The sequence below is a fragment of the Melospiza georgiana genome, chromosome 4 (assembly GCF_028018845.1).
Source record: "Melospiza georgiana isolate bMelGeo1 chromosome 4, bMelGeo1.pri, whole genome shotgun sequence".
NCBI classification, from domain to species: domain Eukaryota; kingdom Metazoa; phylum Chordata; class Aves; order Passeriformes; family Passerellidae; genus Melospiza; species Melospiza georgiana.
In genome coordinates, this window is record NC_080433.1 from 40,423,074 (window position 1) to 40,442,399 (window position 19,326).

A 19,326-nucleotide genomic window follows, 5' to 3' on the forward strand; every position below is an offset into this window, starting at 1 on the left:
AGATTTTCCGTTCGGAGAGGAAATGTTTAATTGACACTGTTTGGAGTGACTTTACCAGAAACCTGGGATCTGTAGGATCAGAGATCAGCGAAAGTGTAGGAGCAAATCGACTGCACCTCTACTCGGTAACTAAATTCTGCCCGGGCAGCACACGGGTCTATTGAGCCCCGCTCACCTCGCACAGGGAACGTGGTGCCGCCTCTCACTAGGCTGGGCCCGACCCTGGAGCCTTTCCCACTTTCCCAGCCAGGCTCGAGGCTCAGGCGTTTCCAGGTGCGGTCCAGAGAGCAGCCCGAACGCAAGGACAGCAAGCATCTCACGGTTCCTGCAGCTTGGCTCGGACAGCAGGGAGATACCCGCTCAGCTGCTAGGGACATACCCCGTGGGACACCTGCGCAGACAAAATAAAGATTCCATGCGCCTCAAAGGCATATTCAGGGGACAGGCAAGAAACTTGGTGAATGGGAAAGTTACCCCGTTAGGGAAGCAGGATTGCTGATTGCTGTCAGGACTGGACAAATGTCGACAATTTTCTTCTTGCAACACGTAGTGACGCTTCTTAAACTTTATTTTTTTTTTTTTTTTTGTAAAGCAAAATGGAATGAGATAATATTTAGTGTGTTGATTTAATCTTAGCCCTATAGGAAATCTCAGCAGAGATGCTCTATAAAAGCATTAATCTCTTATCTTGATCTAGTTCAAATTATAATGAATCCTACTTACATATGTGTTATAAAAACAAACCCTACACGAATTTAATCTACGCTTCATCGGACTGCTATTGTAGCCCTTTATCAAGTTTAGAAAGGATTTGAAAGTTGGGTCGTGGGACTCAAAGCCCCGTGTGCAGCTTGGCACCACCAGAAAGAAGAGATTTGCTCCTGAAGATGCTTCTCAGGTCCCATACACGTATTTATTCCCCTCCGCCGCACTTGGACTACGAGAGGGATGTGGCTGGGGATGCTGGGTGAGGCAAGCACAGAGCTGCTCTGTCCCAGCCCGGGAGGCGGCTGTCCCCCGCTCCGGCCGAGCCGCGCTCCAGCAGCCCGAGCGGCTCTTCAGAAGCCAAATCCTGGCCCCTTCCCCCTCTGCCAAGCTTTCCAACAAATTATAGACATATTCCCAAGGCAAAAGACAAACCCCGTTCTTCACATCACGGAAACAGGCGCCTTAGAAGAAAAATCTAGACGTGAAAAAGCACGTAATTGCGTTTTTAGGGGTGAACATTTGCTTCTCCTCCCACCCTTACCCCTGGAATTTATTCCCAAGGAGCGGGCCGTCCCCCAAAGGAGCTGAGAGCGAGTTTGTAGTGAGCAATTCTAATTCACCCCTTTCGCTCTCCCGTCGCGAACCCACGCCGGGCTGTAGGGCACTGAGCATTAGCGCACCTATGCGAGGAGCAGACAAAAAGGAAAGCAGGTCCTTTGCCAGTTACCCAGCCTTCCCTGACGGCAGCTTGGTACTGCGACAATTCCGAAAATATAAGGGCTACATTACCGGAGCGACCCGAGGCTCTGAATGCATCGAGAGGCCTGGAGAATGTGTGGGGGGCTGCCTCGTCATCTCAGATGAATTGATTTCTCCTAAGCCATGAAATATGGGTCGACATTGTGGTTTCTAAGCACGAAGGTAAAGGAAGGTGTGAGACAGAAGGGGCAGGGTCTAAGAAATAGATCCCTGTTCAAGTCGGAGGTACTAACAAATGGATGCATTGAGCTGCTTTGACAAGGACTGCCGGTTTTCAAGGCTACCTCGTTTGAAAGAACCCTTGCTTTTTTTTGGCATTTTTTTTCCTCCAATGCGATGTGTGCTAGATGCGATTAAAAATGTATAATTCAGCGATGCTGAAAGCCACAGAGAAATTTTATTCCGGTCTTTCAGCACCGCCTCTGTACACTCTCAGCCTTATTTTGTCATTTGCTGAGAGCTGCCTGTATCTTTTGAAACGCTAGCCTGCACTAAGGAGCATCTATCCCGAGCCTTTAGACTCTCTGCCCTTCCTACCAGAACCGGCTAGATGGATACAAAAAAGAGCTTAGTGGTTAACCGATATGCTGCTAATATTTCATCCACGGGCCTCCTTCTCCTCCTCCCCCCCCTCTTCCCCCCCACCTTTAAAACTTCAACTCTTGCAAAAACATCATATTTTAAGCTTTCCACACAAATATTGATATTGGCCAATAAAGCCAGCCCCCAGCCTTTGGTTAGAGACAGTCTTCTGTTTGTTTCTACCCTGGGCAATCCAAATTAATCCACTGTACTACAAATTGCCTCGAAATATTTCACTTTTCCTGACAAAACCCATACCCAGCATACGTCAGTCACCATGAGAGACATTTTTCCTAGTCCGTTTGCATGCTGCCTCTTTTTAGACTGTATCAGACAGCGATGGGCAGCGAGATGACATGACCCAGCAGGAAATTCTCTTATTTCTGTTTGCATTTGTGCTGTGGCAAGGCACAAAATGTTTAATGTCATCAAGAAATCAGGTAGAGCAAAACTGCGTAAGCTTGAATCTTTGCCTCGCCTCCTGTTGGCAGGGCAAGAGGCGCCCACCAGGTGAGAGCAGGTCCCCCCCACTTGGACCATTTGCCACCGCAGCCAGCGCATCTCTCCTGAGCAGGGACAAATCCTTCCACATGGCCCTGCCCGAGGCTCTGAGCTTAACGCAGCACACGGCCAGACCGCACATTACATGAAAGGCAACAGCTTCCCGAGTCATTACCTGAAATTAAATACGAACGTAAACGGCACAAACGTGAAGGGGCTGTGCAAAATGCACCTCTTTGCTATTGTTTTTGCTTTGTTCGTTTGTTGCTTTAAAAAAATTTATTTTCGGCCGAATGTGGCATATAAATCCATGGGTCTGGAGCGGCGGTGGGAGGCAAGCGGAGGCTGGCGGAGCGGGAGCCGGACTCGGTGTCCCGGCCCGGCCCCGCGGTGTCGCTCCGGAGCGGGGCGCGCAGCCGCGCCTCTCGCAGAACCCGCAAATCGGAACGAAAACTGCCCGGCGAGAGAAAAGCCGCCAGAAACCGCCGCTTCTAGAGACTGCGAGGCCGATGTTTTACCTCCTAGCCATGCTTTCCTAATCCCGCAACAATCCTTCTTTTCTCGTGTACAGGATATCATCGTTTAAAGAAAAACTGCTGGAGAAGTGTATTCGGTCGCACGAACAGCAAGGTATTAAACAAATGAGCCAAGCCTACGGCTGACCTGTGTTCTTGCCATGAACAACCTCTCGAACCTTCCCCACCCGGAAATGGTGACAAAACCCACACTATTTGGACGGGACAGCTCTCATCTCCTGATCGGAATGTAGAAGGAATATACAGCCCATTTTATTTGTGTACTTTCCTTTTTTTTTTTTTTTTTTTTTTCCAGATCATGGCTCACGAGCCTAGAAAATGGTGCCGATTTGAAGCAGAGCCATTTATCCTGTGTTAGAATTCAACTAGTTATAGCACTCTCTCCTAAAAAAGCTGTCTTCCATCTCAGGATATATATATGGAACTCTTTGGCTGTGGCACAACTATTTGGTGGTGCTTATTTGCATTCAGGATTGAAGTAGTGCCTCGTAAAAAAAAAAAAAATTGCTAATCTTCGGTTTCTTTGTATAAGTGTAATTTAACAAATGAGTAAGTTAGGAATAAAGAGAACCCGATTCTTAGCTATGTTCTTACAAACATGGTTTTTATCACTTATCTTTGTGAATCGGCATTTGTTGTTACCCATATAAAATGCTCTTACCTGCTTTATTGCTAAAGAGCTATCAATTGCATCTCAGTCAGAAGTAATTTTATATCTTCCTAGGTATTTGGCTTATTTAACGAAAAAAAAAAGTGCTATATAAGTAGCAATCAATAAATTATGAAATGAAGAAAAGGTTACTAACTCTAAACAAATGTATTTAACATTGGAATGAAGACCAGGGGAGGAACAAATGCTAGTCTTTGGCAGCTAGTTAGGTACTAAGCTGTTATGTCTGCATCTGTCACCAAAAAAAGGAGAAAGTGACCATAAAGGACAATTCACTTGTCTAAATGACCTGTAAATAACAGTGTAGCTCATAGTGTCATTAATTTCAGCCTCCAGTCCTTGTAAGGCTGGTCAGCCTGGCGAAGTTATCGATATTTCCAGTAAAAATCTCTTCAGAAATCCAGTCTCTGTTCATTTGACGTCATGGAACCTCATGAACATCTCTCCAAAGGGTATTTTATTGCAAACAAACCTTCAGCACAACTTGGCACCAGAAAGCGCCTTCAGGATGTAGCCAAGGACATGTGGTCAGCATTCTCTTGTCCAGCATCTGCCTTGAAAACCAGGAGAGCAGTTGTCCACACGCCCCCAAGACCCAATCCTGCTTTACTTGCAGGCCACACCTGCCTGCTCCCCTACACTTGGCATATTTTTCTGACTTTGTGTGAGAAGAGAGGTGTCCCCTTCCTATTTAAGCACACCTGCATCCGTGACCAGCTGACATCCCAATCTCATATCTATAAAGATATAGATATATGAAAGTATATGCAAAAGTAGGTATGAAAGTGTATATGAACCTATAGATATATATTTCTCACACAGGCTCTAAAACCTGCAGCGACTGACACAGATTAATATTCAAACACAACTATTTCACAACTGCTATAAAAATTAGTTAATTTTTCACTTATGACTGTAGAAAAAATAAACAGAACATTAAAACCCCCAGCTGCTGGGAATTGGTTTGTTTGGCTGTTTTGTTTTTTTTCTCCAGCTAATACAGCTAAGTACAAACTGCTTGGAACTCAGATGTAACATCAGGCAACTCAATATTTTATAATACAATCAAGAGTTCTATTCCTGCTTTTTTGGGGCCATGTGGTAATAGCTACTTTTCATATGTGTTTTTCTGACAAAAGAAAAGCATATTAAGATTGCACAGTATTCCACGATATTAGTCTGGCTTCCATGAACGCTAATAGAAGGAATTTCAGTATGTATCAAGGAAAGACTGTCCCTTCATAAACATATATTGCTGTTATCACGAGAATCCGAAATTAAAATCAAAGAGATATTAATCCAATATATTCCTCATAGTGCTTTTAACGATTGTAATGGAAGAGCAAGACACAGTTTTGAAGCCATGTGTCCGAGGCCACATTTGGATGCCACCTGTGGCAAGGTTTTTAAAAACGTAAACACTGTGTACAGTGGACACACCTTCGATGAATGCATGTGCGCGAATAATAGGATTATTAATAATTAAAGATAACGATTTACTTAGTCAAAATGTAACACTAACTCACCCTGCACCAAAACCATGTCAGTGCTATACGTTGGCTATTTGTATATCTGTTAAAACACGAAATGCCTTAATTGCCTTTGAGCAATTACCTTTTGAGTCAGCACGGGTACTGTGTTTGAAGTAGATAAACCCGCCCTTTATTCAGCGAGAAACATTTCCTCACAGACCATTGTCATTCAGGTGCGGTGATCTGACATTAGCACCTCGTTAAGATGCAGGCTATGCCTTTTGGGGAGCTTTTTTTTCCCTTTCTTTTATTTTTTTTTCCCCCTGTTGCTGCAGGTGTTTTTCTTGATGCCCCGGTTGAAACAACCGAGGGTTTAAAGAACTCCTGAGCACATCTCCAGGGAATTTGCACAGGAAAAGACAGTTCAGGGATCTGTTCAGGAGAGCTCGCAGAAAGCTCTTCACTTTGCTTTGGCGAGTAACACCCATCAAGGGTTCAACACAAAAATGCACCTTGTCGTTTCTTCTCTCTTTCAAATGAATGCTTTCCTGCATTCCCGAGTCTCAAGCTTCCTACATACAAGGGAGATCTTTTAAACGAGCTCATTCATACGAAGTCCCTCCTCCTTAAAGGAGAATCTTTAGGATCTTCAAGGATCTTAAGGGATCTTCAGGGAGCAGAAAAAAGGGTCGAGGAGATGAGGCTAGCGAGCTTGGAAGAAGCCTGAAGCACTGCAAAGGCAGCAGCGCATCCAGGGATGCAGTTTCAGGATTCTGTAACGTAAATTCTGCTGGACTGTCACTGACTCACTGTCACTTCAACATCAGAACAGACTGACAGAGACACTTTTAAGAATCTGTTCTTGTCCTAAATGGGAATTACTGCATCAGGGGGTAGGTATGGGGGGACATGAAGAAAAGTGGGGAAAGAAAGGAAAAAAACTCCGAAATAAAAAAGAAAGGACTAAAAGAAAATCCCCCAAAGACACAAAAACCCCCATTAAACTGCTTGCAGAGTAGGGCTTGAAAAATTCGTGGTCATAAATATCCACCACGTGTATCATCTGTGCTACCTCTGACCTTACACACTCCAAGATGTGATGGTGAACACCAAGGCATGGTGGTGTTGGTTGCTTCACCTTATCCCTGAATGCAATAAAGGTCTTTCTGCTAGCTTGAACAGAAGTTGTACCTTGCACGTTTTTCTGTATTTGGTCAAACATACTGTACTTTGAACACTACAATTCTGAGAAAAATGTATTGGATACAGTAAGACCTCACCTTATTACACATTGTAAGGTCATGAAAAGGCTTGTCAGTGAATATTGTCACTCCAATTTATAATTTAGTAAACTGTATATTAAAAAGCTACCATTTATCTTTGCAAAATAAAGGGCCTTAAAAAATGTTGCCAAAACATTTTATTTAGGCTGGGAGGTATTTCTCATTCAGAAACACCATGAAAACAAACAGATTAGGTATGATGATTTTTATACAGCAGACACTTTTTTGGATATAGATGTAGATACAGATATAGATGACAGAGATATAGAAAGAAGCATAAAATATGAAATATCCCTTATTTACAGCTTTGGTGATGTGCATATATTATGGATACTCTAGACAAATAGAGGGGAAAATCTGTAAGAAGTGTTAAGCAATGAAGCTCTTGATTTTGTATTTTGATTTCCAGTTAATACCTGTAATGGTGGCTACATAGTCTGCCAGGTGTAGGGGCGGACATTTTGAAATGACAAAGTTTTTCCTAAAAAAATTATAACCTTGATGTTAAAAGCAAAATCGCAAAAGCTCCAGTATTTTTTGGTGACATTTAAAAGTCATTATATTGCAGATCCTGAAATCAAGCTGAACACTACATACATTTGGAAAATTAAACAGGTGAGATAAACATCTACTGACATTTTATACCCTGTTGACAACCATAGGATTTCTATAGTCAGGTTAAGCAACCTGACCATAATTGCCCAGAAAGGCAAAGAAATCTTTTCTAAAATAGGGTGCACTGACTTTTCAAAAGCAAAGTGATAATAAAATCGGGACAGTGGTTCAAACAACAAAATTATTTACTGGAGGTTTTCCAGGAGATCAGCCATCTTTTTATCTGAAAATGAAGGCAAGTATTCACAAAAATGAAGATAAATGCCTTTAATCCATAGTTAGAAAAGTATGTTAGCATAGAAAACACTTTACAAAATAACATCCCATGTTAATTTAAGTACATTTTAAAACCAGCCACAATGCAAGAATTTATGTTCTTTACTGACTGAAGTTTCAAGCCCCATTACTCTCTCTACCTCTTTCTCCATCTACAGGGGGTTGTGGCTTACAGAATCGGAAAAGGAAATACCAAAGTCAGCCTTTTAAAAGATCCAATTAACAACTTATACCCTCAGAGTGGAAAATATGAAAATAATGTAAGGCTTTGAAATCAAGGAACATTTTCTGTCCTGTATGCTGATGGATAAAACATTGACTAGAAGTAATGAGTTAGATACCCATGAACAGTAGAAACAGTATTTCTTTTTCTCTAGATTTCCTTGCACCACAAAACATTTACACATGGGTCTGAAGGAGCCTGTCTATGTGAAAAAATTAAGTTGGGTTAACAGTAACATATAGATCTGATTTTACATTATCCAAGTATAAAACAAGAACTATTTATTTTTAATCAATCCTCTAGGAAACAGAAGTATTTGAAAGTATAAAACCACAACAGGTTGCTTTAACATATTATAACAATAACTTATGATGAAAGATCTAGATGAAAGACTACTCATCTTCCCAATAAAAGGAAAGTGCATGCTCATCATTTGTATACTGGTTCAGTAAAATTTTCTGAACAGGCTTCTCTAAGAATGGCATTGCCACCTGTTATACCTCACACTTTGCAAGCATGCATTTTATTTTGTGAGAAAATGATAATCCAGTGTTTCAATATGTGACATATATCACATGAACATAAACCTTTATTACACTTGGACTTCTCATCCAGTTCTTATAAGCAAGCCTAAACTTAGTCACTGTACAACAAACCTTGTAGAGTTCATCAGTTCTGCATTCTATACCACATGAACATATAAGCAATTGAAAACACAAACTATGATAACTTACTGACAGGTATAAAATATTTTGACAATCCCACAAACCCCCAACCACCGTAACCATGTATAATAAAATAAGTCAAAAGTAGTTAATTGAAACTGGTTTATTGGTAATAAATGAAAATCCAACAACTGATATTCAAAGGCTTAAAAAGAAACAGATCTCCATATGCTGACTGTGTTTGATTAAATCAACTAGTTATTACCAATATTCAGCTAATATTTTTAAGCTTTTGCCTTTTTTGCCTGCTCCCCATCCTCCACTTAGCTGCACTGGATGGTCTCGAAATGATATCCGCTCTGCATGAGATGGACCCAAACATGATTTTTCTGGAGTAGAAATATTCTTTTCTAAACAACAAAACAGACATGAAATTAAAAAACAACCAACCAAAACGCCCTAGATTTCACTGTACCACATTCTTTTCAAGACAATAATATTTCTAGGTCTAATTAGAAAGCATACAATTTTTATAGTTATGTATCACTCACCATTTAAAAGTAACACAAGTAGTTTAATAAGACAGTACTTTAAAAAAATTAACTGATCTAAAAAGACAGTAAAATTACTAATCAAAATTATAATATTTTTGGAAGTGTCATTATCTGTCCATTTTGAACTTAAACACTTACAGAGATACTCAATGCTTTTGACATAGAAACTCATCCTTCAAGTGTATGAAGAACTAGTTCAGAAGATATATTTAATTAACAAGTTTTTGTGGTTATGTTAGATCAAATAAAAAAAAAAGTTTTCTTTTGTTCAAAGCTCAGGAATACTTAAATGCTGGATGATGCCACAGAAAAATTTAGGAACACATAGGAATATGTGAAACAATCACTTTCATTGTCATTCATACAGATGCTTGAGTAATTCAGACAATAGTTTCTAAAAAACTCTTCAGACAATTATTTAAATAAAATAACCAGTAGGCATGACGAAAGGTATAATATTTATTTAAAATAATTGAACATTTTACACCTGATAATATCTTTCTTTGGCATGTGTAAGAAGGAAAACGTCTGTGGAAGACAACCCAAACTTCACAAGAGAATGATATAATGTTCACAATACAGCAGTTCATGCCTGTGAGTGTGTGTATATATATATATATATATATATATATATATATATATATAAATATACACATATATATAACATGCTAGCTTATCAAATGCATATTTTATGAACAACTTTTGCGACTTACCAAAGGAAAATATTATTACCTAAATAGTTTCAGTATTTTTGATATTTTAAGTTTTTAGGACTGCTCAATAGAAAAATTAAATCTCTCACAATACATAGGGACAAAAAAGTAGAACATCATTTTATGTACCAATCTATAAAACATAGCTATAAATTTCAAAGAGTAAAAGTTCCTTTGTTTTCCCATAGATGATTTCCTGTTGGCTTCTAGATCTAAATGTCAGGAGGTTTTCCCAGCCTACAGTTCCCTTTCTTATGAATTCTTAAATTATTGTAAATGTATCTTAATAAACAGTTCTCTCTTTTGGCAACCAAGAGCTTTCAAGTATTTTTAACATTATCTCCATTCATCTTCTTATGGCTCTGCAGATGTAGCCAATTATTTTTTTTCTTAAAATATATAATTTACTCTAGATGTATCTCCTAAAGATTTAAAATTCTGATATTTTGCCTTTACAACATTCCCAGTTTCCTTCCCTTTGGACTATTTTATTTAACATCTCAAATAGTAGCAGAAGGGCTAGTACAGAAAGGCTTTTGTTAAAGAGCAAAGAAAATATTTAATCAAACAGTAACCCTTCCATTAATTGTTTTGCCTGGGAACCATAGCATATTCACTGAAGACTGAAACCCTCAAATTAGTAAATGAAGTGGTTAATTAATGAAACTTCAAAATAAATCTAACATGGTAATAATATTTTTTAAATTCCATGTCTTTAACTTCAAGAAATATTTTATGAAATTGAAAACATTGTTAAACAACAAAAATAATTCAGACTGGAAGTTTTTTGTTAAAATAAAACTGAAAAGGAAATTGCTATTGCACATTTAAAGTGGAAAATAAAACTGGGGCTAATTTATGCTTTTTCTATGCACCCATCTTCAACATGGTATCCACAATATAGGTAGAGAGGACATACAATTTTTTTGGTATATTTTGACAAAAAATACATTTTATTACATTCTTTTTAAAAGAGAATAAAAACAGATGCTGTAAAGAGCCTATCAAAAATGAATTTGAAAACTAGTCTAGTAGTGATAGAGTCAATATAGGAAGAGAGTCAACCTAATCCTAATTGCCTGATCTGGATTATTTCTGGATCAACAACCTCACTTGTTTATGAACATATGGGCACTGCTAAATCGTATTTTCATGATGGATTTCAGTAATCTGTACATGTAAAGTTTTTGCCTCTCCACTTGTAATTATATACAATGCATTGGAAGGAATATATTGTCCTCACATGAGTATGAAATATGTATTATTGCTCCATTAAAAAATCCCAAAGACCTGCTGTATGCAGGTTTAATACATCAGAGGCTCTCTCAAAGTCTGATAGTCATGGGTCCCTTTTTTTTTAAATCTGCTCTTGTTAGACTTCCTAGCATCTGCTTTAAACTTTATTATACAGTTGTGACCTGTTGAAGCACAGACTAACTCTGTATTCTTTCTTTCCTCCCTTTACACAGTTCTCAGCACTATTCAGCCAAAGAAAATAAAGCCATTGTAGAGAAAGATCAACTAAGTTGGAATGAAATATCACTGTAATGTAAATCACTGTAAATCATTCCCTTTGTCTGTCCCATCTTTGAAATGACCATAATCGTGTTTGCACTTCTGATAAATCACTTTTGATATCTACTAAATATCTACTACGAGATGAGTAATATTATCAATGCTGCTGTTCCAGTCATCAGTGGTGGAGTGATGACAGACAGAGCTGGTATGGAGTACAGCACCAAAAGACCATTCCCTGAAGAAGAGCTCTCAAGGACAGATGGATCACACCAGCATAATGCAGTTTGCTTACTCCTATTCAGAGCACAGCTATTTCTCACGTTACACTCGTGGTTATTGTAACTGCTAGTGGTTAAATATTATTTATGATTGAAAAATTGTGTCCTAAAGCAAAAGTATAATAAAGGTTTTAGTCAAATATGAGAAAGGGTTTTGCTGCAGTTCTTTCTCCTAGAGTTTAATGCAAGACCAAACAGAAACATTAATGGAAAATAAGAATAGAATCATAGATTCATGAAGGCTGGAAAGGACCTCTATGATCATGGAGCCCAACCATTAACCCAGCACTGCCAAGTCCACCACTAAAACATGTCTCTAAGCATCACATCCACATGTTTTTTGAACATTTTCAGGGATGGTGAATCCACCACTTCTCTGGTAAGCCTGTTCTAATGCTTGACCACCTCTTTGGTGAAAACATTTTTCCTAAGATCTAATCCAATAATGATAATCCAATAATGAATAGAATATGTTGCAAATATGGGATTTACCTGATTGATCATACATATGCCCACAAATTACTACACTTACTTCATGGCTTTTGCTATTCCAGTGAAAATCTAGGTATGAGTATTTCACATGTTCTCAAGTAAGAGTAGCTTTGCACTTAAGTGTAAAATGTGCATCTAAATGGAATTTTGCAAGAAGTAAAAAAAAAAATTGCATATAAACTAAAAAATACCTCAGTAACTTTGTTGTCAATACCTGTGTTTACAAAAGATTTTCTGATTCTGATTTACAAACAGGCATTTTTTTTTTCTTCAGAAATATTCAATAAAGACACCTCCATTAGGAAATGGTTAGAATTTTGTCCAGATCAAGAGACTGAGAGAAGACAAAAAAGTCTGGTAAGGGATGACAGTGGCACTTTGAATTGACAGACTGAATCTAGAAATAGTCCTCAAAAACAGTCTTGTTAAAAAAAAGTCACAAACCAGAAAACAAACCTAACTTTCTGAAAACCCTCAAAATATTTCAAAATGAATCCTTATTATATTTTTTCTCTTGTATTTATTGATTGGGAGTTTTATTGAAGGACCTTATATATTTCTCTTACAGCATTACTAATAATGTGAACAGTTTTACAGCATGCTTGGATTTGCAATGTCTCCATTTTCCCCCAAACTGCAATGTATCTTGCAAATGAATGGTTGTGCTTGTGAGTTAATTAAGAGAACACTAGCATGTGAATGTATCACATTATTGCTATCATAATTTCTTAATTGGTAAAATAAAGGTGACATATATGGCATAGTAATATTTTGCTATAAAGAGGTATATATTTCATTAATATGCATAAATACACACATTGATTTGTATATTTATGATTTATTAATAACTGTAAGCATAATCACAATATTTTTAGTTCATGTTATGTTCTTTAAGTGTATTTGTAGTGGGCCTTGCCCAAAGGCAACAACAGAAAGATTCACAGCATCTCAAGATACTATATTTAGTATCTTTACTAAATAGAATTAGGTGTATATATTCAATATAAACTAACATGTTTACTACATGTAAATTCGAACAATTACATTTGGTTTACTATACACAGTACTGATGATATTATTATTATTATTATTATTATTATTATTATTATTATTATTACTTGTACTAGAATTAAATAGAACTTGACAAGTATATTAAGTATAATTTGTATAAGTATAATGGTTATTCTAATACCAACTGATGCGGGAACAAATCTTAGCCAAGAAAAACAATTTAATTTCTGCTACACTAAAGCAGGCTTTGGAAGACAGGCTATAACACTTATTTACTGTACATTCATTTACTTGTAACAACTTAATATATGAAGCTCCAGTAAAGTGGAGAGACATTTAGATGCCTGCATATAGCAAAAACCTACTCTGAGTATGTGCTGAAAGCTTGTCTTGGGATAATGTCACATGCTTCTATTTCCAGGCAGTAACTTTTTGGTTGTTTAATCTGTTTTCTGCTATCAATTTGTTCTGGTCTTTTTTTTGTTAAAGCCTGGGTCTTTTAACAAATGTCAAGGTTTACATATCCACTGTTTTGATAAGTAATGCAATATGTAAAATGCTTTGAATGAAATTCTTGGTGTCCAAGAAGAAAAGCTTTGTTAAAAGGGTTATGATAGAAATTTTATGATGCATAGTAAACGTCATAGGACATTTATCGATCCACCTAACATTGTATGTCTGGAGATATAATTTATTCCAAAGTCCTTACCATATTGTATTACTTAAAAGCAAATACAGCATAAGAAGGCATGGAGAAAAAAAACCTCAACATTTTAATGGAAGTGACCAGAACGAATCCATAGCAGCAAAGCATTTACATCAATTTAAGCTCTGGAAAGAAGGTAGGTTCAGCAGGTCTGTGAAAAAGGTAAATGATAAAATATCAGAAAGGTTTAACTTTATAATAGTGTTACTTATGGCTATCTTAAAGTTGGATTTTTTTTTAGTTTTATTGCTTGCATAGTTATTGTGCTGCAATTTGACATTATATTTTCTAATTTTAAGATAAAATTGAAATAGCATTGACAAATCCGGGGATCCATTTATATGAAATACCGCATGATATGTAAAGATATATCTCCTTTTTGTATGGAGATTTTAAAAAAGACCATACTCATGATTTTGTTTTTTTAAGTAAATGGTAAATTTTGTTTGTAAATCTTCATGACTTCATGCTGGTAGGACTAGAGACTGGTTCTAAAATTTTATAGAAACAATGAACTTAAATTTCTTTGCTTATCAAAGATTGATGCTCTTCTAACTAGATCATGCTGACAATTACATACTTGAATAATCTGAACTCCAAAATGTGACTCAGTCACATAGAGTTGAAAGAGATAACAATGTAAAAGAATAAACATTTATTAATTATCACTCCACACAATTAAAATAAACATAATAAACATAGTGCTTCAAATACATTCCCATAAAATACAACTCTTCTCTAATTACAAGAAAGACTTTCAGCACCGCTGTTTATTAAAGCTCCATATTTATTTTGTGTTTCAGCTCCTTATCTATTTCCCCACTTTTTACCATTTAGGATGAAACTGAGTGTCTGCCCAAAATTTTCCAAAAGGTTGGTCACTTCTAAGAGAATACATAATATATTTAGCTGCCCTTTGCAGACATCTGAAATCTACCAAATAACAGTGCCTTCCTTTTAGGATATGTCCAAATTTGGATCAAGTATATATGAATTGAAGTTTTTCCATGATCAGAGAAGGAATTCTTGATCTTTTGGTCTATTTTCACTAAAATACCAGTCAGTATGGAAACATGCTTTTCCATGATATTACATGGACCTAAGCAAGGCTGTTCTTAAACATAATGGTGCTAAGTCAGGGAACTTAAGAGCCTGCTCGTTTCATGCTGTCTGTGGCAGATGGAGAATAGCTACAGGAACCACGGAGAGGGTAAGAATCAAAACTCCTGCAGGAAGAAGACTGAGGGAAGAGGCAAAGGGCTGCAACGAAAATCTGAGAGAGAAATGAGACTGATTCAGAATCAAGGTGAGAGAGCTAAAGCTAACTTGGTAAATAATGCCCTGGCACAGCTGGCACAAGAGACTAGAATGACTTGACAAAGAGACTGACACAGAGCAGGGAGAAAAACATGGAGAAGAAGAAAACTGTAAATTGGCAAAGGGAAACTGTAGGAATAAAGAAGATGGATTATGGGGCGTTAGATGGTTCCTAACTCTCATAATTAACATAATTAAAAGAAGTAAAAATACCGGTAATAATGAGGAAGAACACAAAGAATAACTACATTAAGAGACTGGATTTAAGATTTGCCTAAACAGTACACTAATCCAGGCCATATTTGGAGGAAGTCTAAACTAGAAGAAGATGAATCTGAGGAATAATGTCAGGCATAGTTTGGATTCAAAACGAAACAGAGAGTGAGAGGGGGAAAAAAGTAATCAGACCGGGATCTGTAGAAACAAACAGAAGACTTGATGGCATATGTGGGAAAGAAGAGTGGATGGGAGAGAAAACTTGGGCTGCAATAAATTGGAGGAGAGAAAGAAGAACCATTCATAGTAAAAGAAAGGATTATAGAGCACAGTTGTGGAAAAAACAGCAATGAAAAAGAGTCAAATTAGAAGGAAAAAGCAAGGAAAGTAAGAGTGCCTTGGAAAAGATCTTATAGACACATCTTTACCATCCAGTGCAACAATCTCGTGAAGTAGCCAAACATAAACTACTGGGCCTTTCAGTGAACTGACTTGAGAATATTTTTGAATCTACTTAAAAACACCCCACAGCAAAGGAAACATAAAACTGTTATTATTTACTCAAATCATAGGACAGAAATACTTATTGTTGATCTAATGATTCCATGGTTCTAAATGGATATCTAAGTGAACTATAAGCCAATATCTCGAACAGGATTTTTTTTTAAGCTAGTTTCTCTTAAAAAAAAATCCACACTGAAGGACCCCCAAACCCTAGTAGAAGAGTATGAGGCTGCTAAAATTAAGGACTTAAAATTTAGAATAGGCCTCTGTGTATCTGTTCTTGAATTATTTTCGTAATTGGAAGCACAGATGATGAAATTACATGAGCTCTTGTATTATTTTTTCTCCCTAGCCTCTTAAATTCAATGAAAGCAAGTTCTACATGCCTTTAAAATCCGCATTTAGGTAATTTTTTAATATGCAACCTCAAAGTCAATTAAGCAGCATCTTTTAAGATGTCATTTTGTAGGCTGTTCAAAAAGATTAGGTATATGTTGTTTGATAGTTAACCAATACAGAGAAAAATACATATGTATGAAAGAAATATGCACAAGAAACCCCTTGGTAAAACATGAGCAAATTCATAGTTTACAAATCCTAAATGAAAGACAGTAGTCCTTGAACTAGAATATATAGACAATAGTGATGCTGGGAAGAAAGGAACAGGAAAGCAGGAATTTTCCAACGTGAAGCTGTACTATACACTGCTTATAACAAAGTTTAAGGGTTTCTACCAATCTCATGAAAGAAAGGAAGGCAAAAAAAATCAAGGTGTGGGCTCTGTCAAGAGCAAAAAGGATTGAGCAAGATTTAAGAAGGAAGTGCAATAAAAGCTACTGTGTTTTTTTCTGAGTTGGAAGACTTCACTGTAAGAAAGGTATAATTAAAGGACATTAATTTATTTTCACTGAGTAGCAGAATATAAAGTGTGAATTTACTGGAGAACTAGAACTGATAAATGTTTTTTAGTGGAAATATACATGGGTCCATTTTTTGAATTAAGGGTAATAAAGGAATTACAAGGTTCAGGTTTTAATTTATTTAATTTGTTTTCCTGGAAAGCAGTTTTACTGATATCAGAGGCTTCCTGAAAAGCTCAAATTCAGGGAAGAGAAGAATTAAGAATTCTGGGCAGTATTTCAAATAAAAGTTAGAGGCACAGCTCCCATTACATTTCACTTTCAAATTTTGGTCAGGAGATTGCAGTTTCCAAGGCAAATATAAGGCAAATGAAGTTTAAATTTGCAGAGGAAAAAAAATCCACAAAATTATGATGACAGACAATGTAAAATATGTAGGAGACTCATCTATATGTCCAACACTGGTTGGTCATAAACAGATTAGGATGATAGAAGGTGGTTGATTGTCATAGCCTACTCACAAATTAGATATTAGGATATGCAAAAAACTCATACTCTCTAGATAGTACAGAAAATGCTTATCCTCTAAATCTTGCAAAATATTTCTATGCCTATTTTGCAACTTCATGCTGACTAAAGTACTAGTGTTCAGGAAAGAATTAAGACAAAAACTACAACCAGAAATTCACACCAATGTTTATGGAGTTAACAAAAATTGCAAAGAATGCTCAGACCCCCTGCCCCCAAACCAGCCCCACCCCAAAAAATAACCTCAAGAAATAGAAAAGAAAAAATAGTTACTAGGGAGCATAAAGCAATAACTGTGAAGGAATATTATATTCCTTCTGGAACATAATTTAAGTTTGTTCTTAGATCATAACATACTGGCTATTAACAGAAGCAAAGTCCTAAATTAGACAGATAACTATTTACTCCTGCTGAACAATGGCTACTCTTTCTTTAGGTTATACTTTTTTTTAAAACATTTGGTCAATTTAATGAACAGTTAGTTTTCCCTTTGAACATGTAACAGGGAAGCAAATCAAATACTTTTAAGTAAGCAAATGCTTTCCTTAAACTGAGATATTCTATGTTAAAAGCATTCCTTTTATTACTTAATTAATTTAGCTTTGTCAAGGAAGAGAATTAAATTAGTTTAGGATTAATCTATCCCATCCAAATTTTTCAGAAAAAATAGGAAATTTGGCTTTTAAAAAACTTAAAGTAATTTAATTCAGAATTCAAAGAATGTGCCATTGGAAAAAAAAAAATCTATAGAAAGAACATTAAAGTTGGGAAGTTCACAAAATATTTCTTAAAATCTTGACTCAGCCTTTCTAAAATCCCCGGGAAATTAAAAGATTATAATTTTGAAGTGTAGTATGTTTTGTCTTAACAAAGACATGATAATTCATACATTTCCCTATATATATATATATATAAGGTGTTTTATTTCCGTATCACATGAATTTGAGCAGGATTTTTTACTATTTAAGAATCCATTATTTTGTATTTCTAGACTTTACTTTTCAGTCTCTAAGATCTCAACAATTTATTGATACAATTTCTAAATTACAAGTTATATATAAGGAATGTGTATGATACTCCCAAATAACAGCTCTTGATTCCTAACAATAACTGAATTCTGAGGAACAGCCACAACTATGGATGTTGGAAAGTGAACTCAATAATATTTTATTAATAAAGCTTGTCAAATCATTGAGGTTGAGATCTTCTGAAAAAATGGTACAAGAACTTGATTTAGGAATTTATTGAAATGACAGGACCTCTAAGGACACAGCATCTTTTTAACAATCTAATACAACTTCAGGTTAACTCAAAGGGAACACACCTACTAAATCACTGAAACAGTTCCTAGGCAACTTCATTTACTATTCAGAAGGCAAAACCAAGAGACATTATAGAATAAGAAATCATTCTATAACAAATATATTCTTAGCAAAGGCAAATTTATAACGTTTTCAGATTAAAGATATCATGGGGCTAATGATTTATTCTGATAATTGAAAAGCAACAGACTCTGGCAAAGAGAAAAAATGTAATAAACATGTTTCTATACTGCATACCAAATGTAAAATGGTGACTAATATGTGATTTTATATATCAGAAGTGATACAATTGAATGTATCATCACTGTTTAATTTCTTAAGTCCGTGGTGCTAATATTTATAAAGACACATATGCAGAAACATATTTAAAGAGACATAACACCTGGGCTTTTTTTTTCCTTCGTTCCTGGATTATTGAAATAAGAATGCATACATAGGTAGGGCACAGTATGTATTTTTTGAAAGCATACCTAGATTAGCAGACATTATAAACTCTCTGTCTCTCCAGCCTCGCTCCCTCACATTTATGACTCTGCCAGTTGGTTGTTCTTTCCTGCTCCCTTCCTAATCTCTCCTTCTTGAAGGTATAATGCAATGGCACTTTTTTATTTTCCTAAGAAAAAACCATTCTCCAAGATTCACACAGGCAAGAGTTCATATTAATTTATTTTTGGATGGAGTTACAATATGGGTTACAGCCTAAACAACAGTTATACACTAATATGAATGCAGTGTATACTATTTGACTCAATTATTCAAGATACAGACACATTCTATTCTGGATACATGAATACAATGACAATCTTGTCATTGACATCAGTAGTTTAGAGTTATCTCACCTAAATTCAGGATCTTAGCAGTTAGGAATCTCATCTAATTTAAATGGTGTGGCTTCATCACTAGCCAATGGAGAGAAACAAGAAAACTAAGGACACAATTTGTTCTTTTCTAAGATGGCAGGCACAAAGATAGAATAACGCATTTTTTTCCATTGGTACAATTAACTTAGACTATGAT

General features: G+C 36.3%; 1 protein-coding gene across 1 annotated transcript in view; it reads right to left on the reverse strand.

Annotated features, from left to right (window-relative positions):
* Positions 1-6,729: 6,729 nt before the first annotated feature.
* The window catches only part of LRRIQ1 (leucine rich repeats and IQ motif containing 1), a 104,458-nt gene continuing 91,861 nt past the window's right edge, over positions 6,730-19,326 (reverse strand). The window contains exon 27 of the mRNA XM_058023624.1: positions 6,730-8,700. Coding sequence (XP_057879607.1) covers positions 8,552-8,700 — 149 coding nt within the window. The 3' untranslated portion in view covers positions 6,730-8,551. The remainder of the gene's footprint in view (positions 8,701-19,326) is intronic.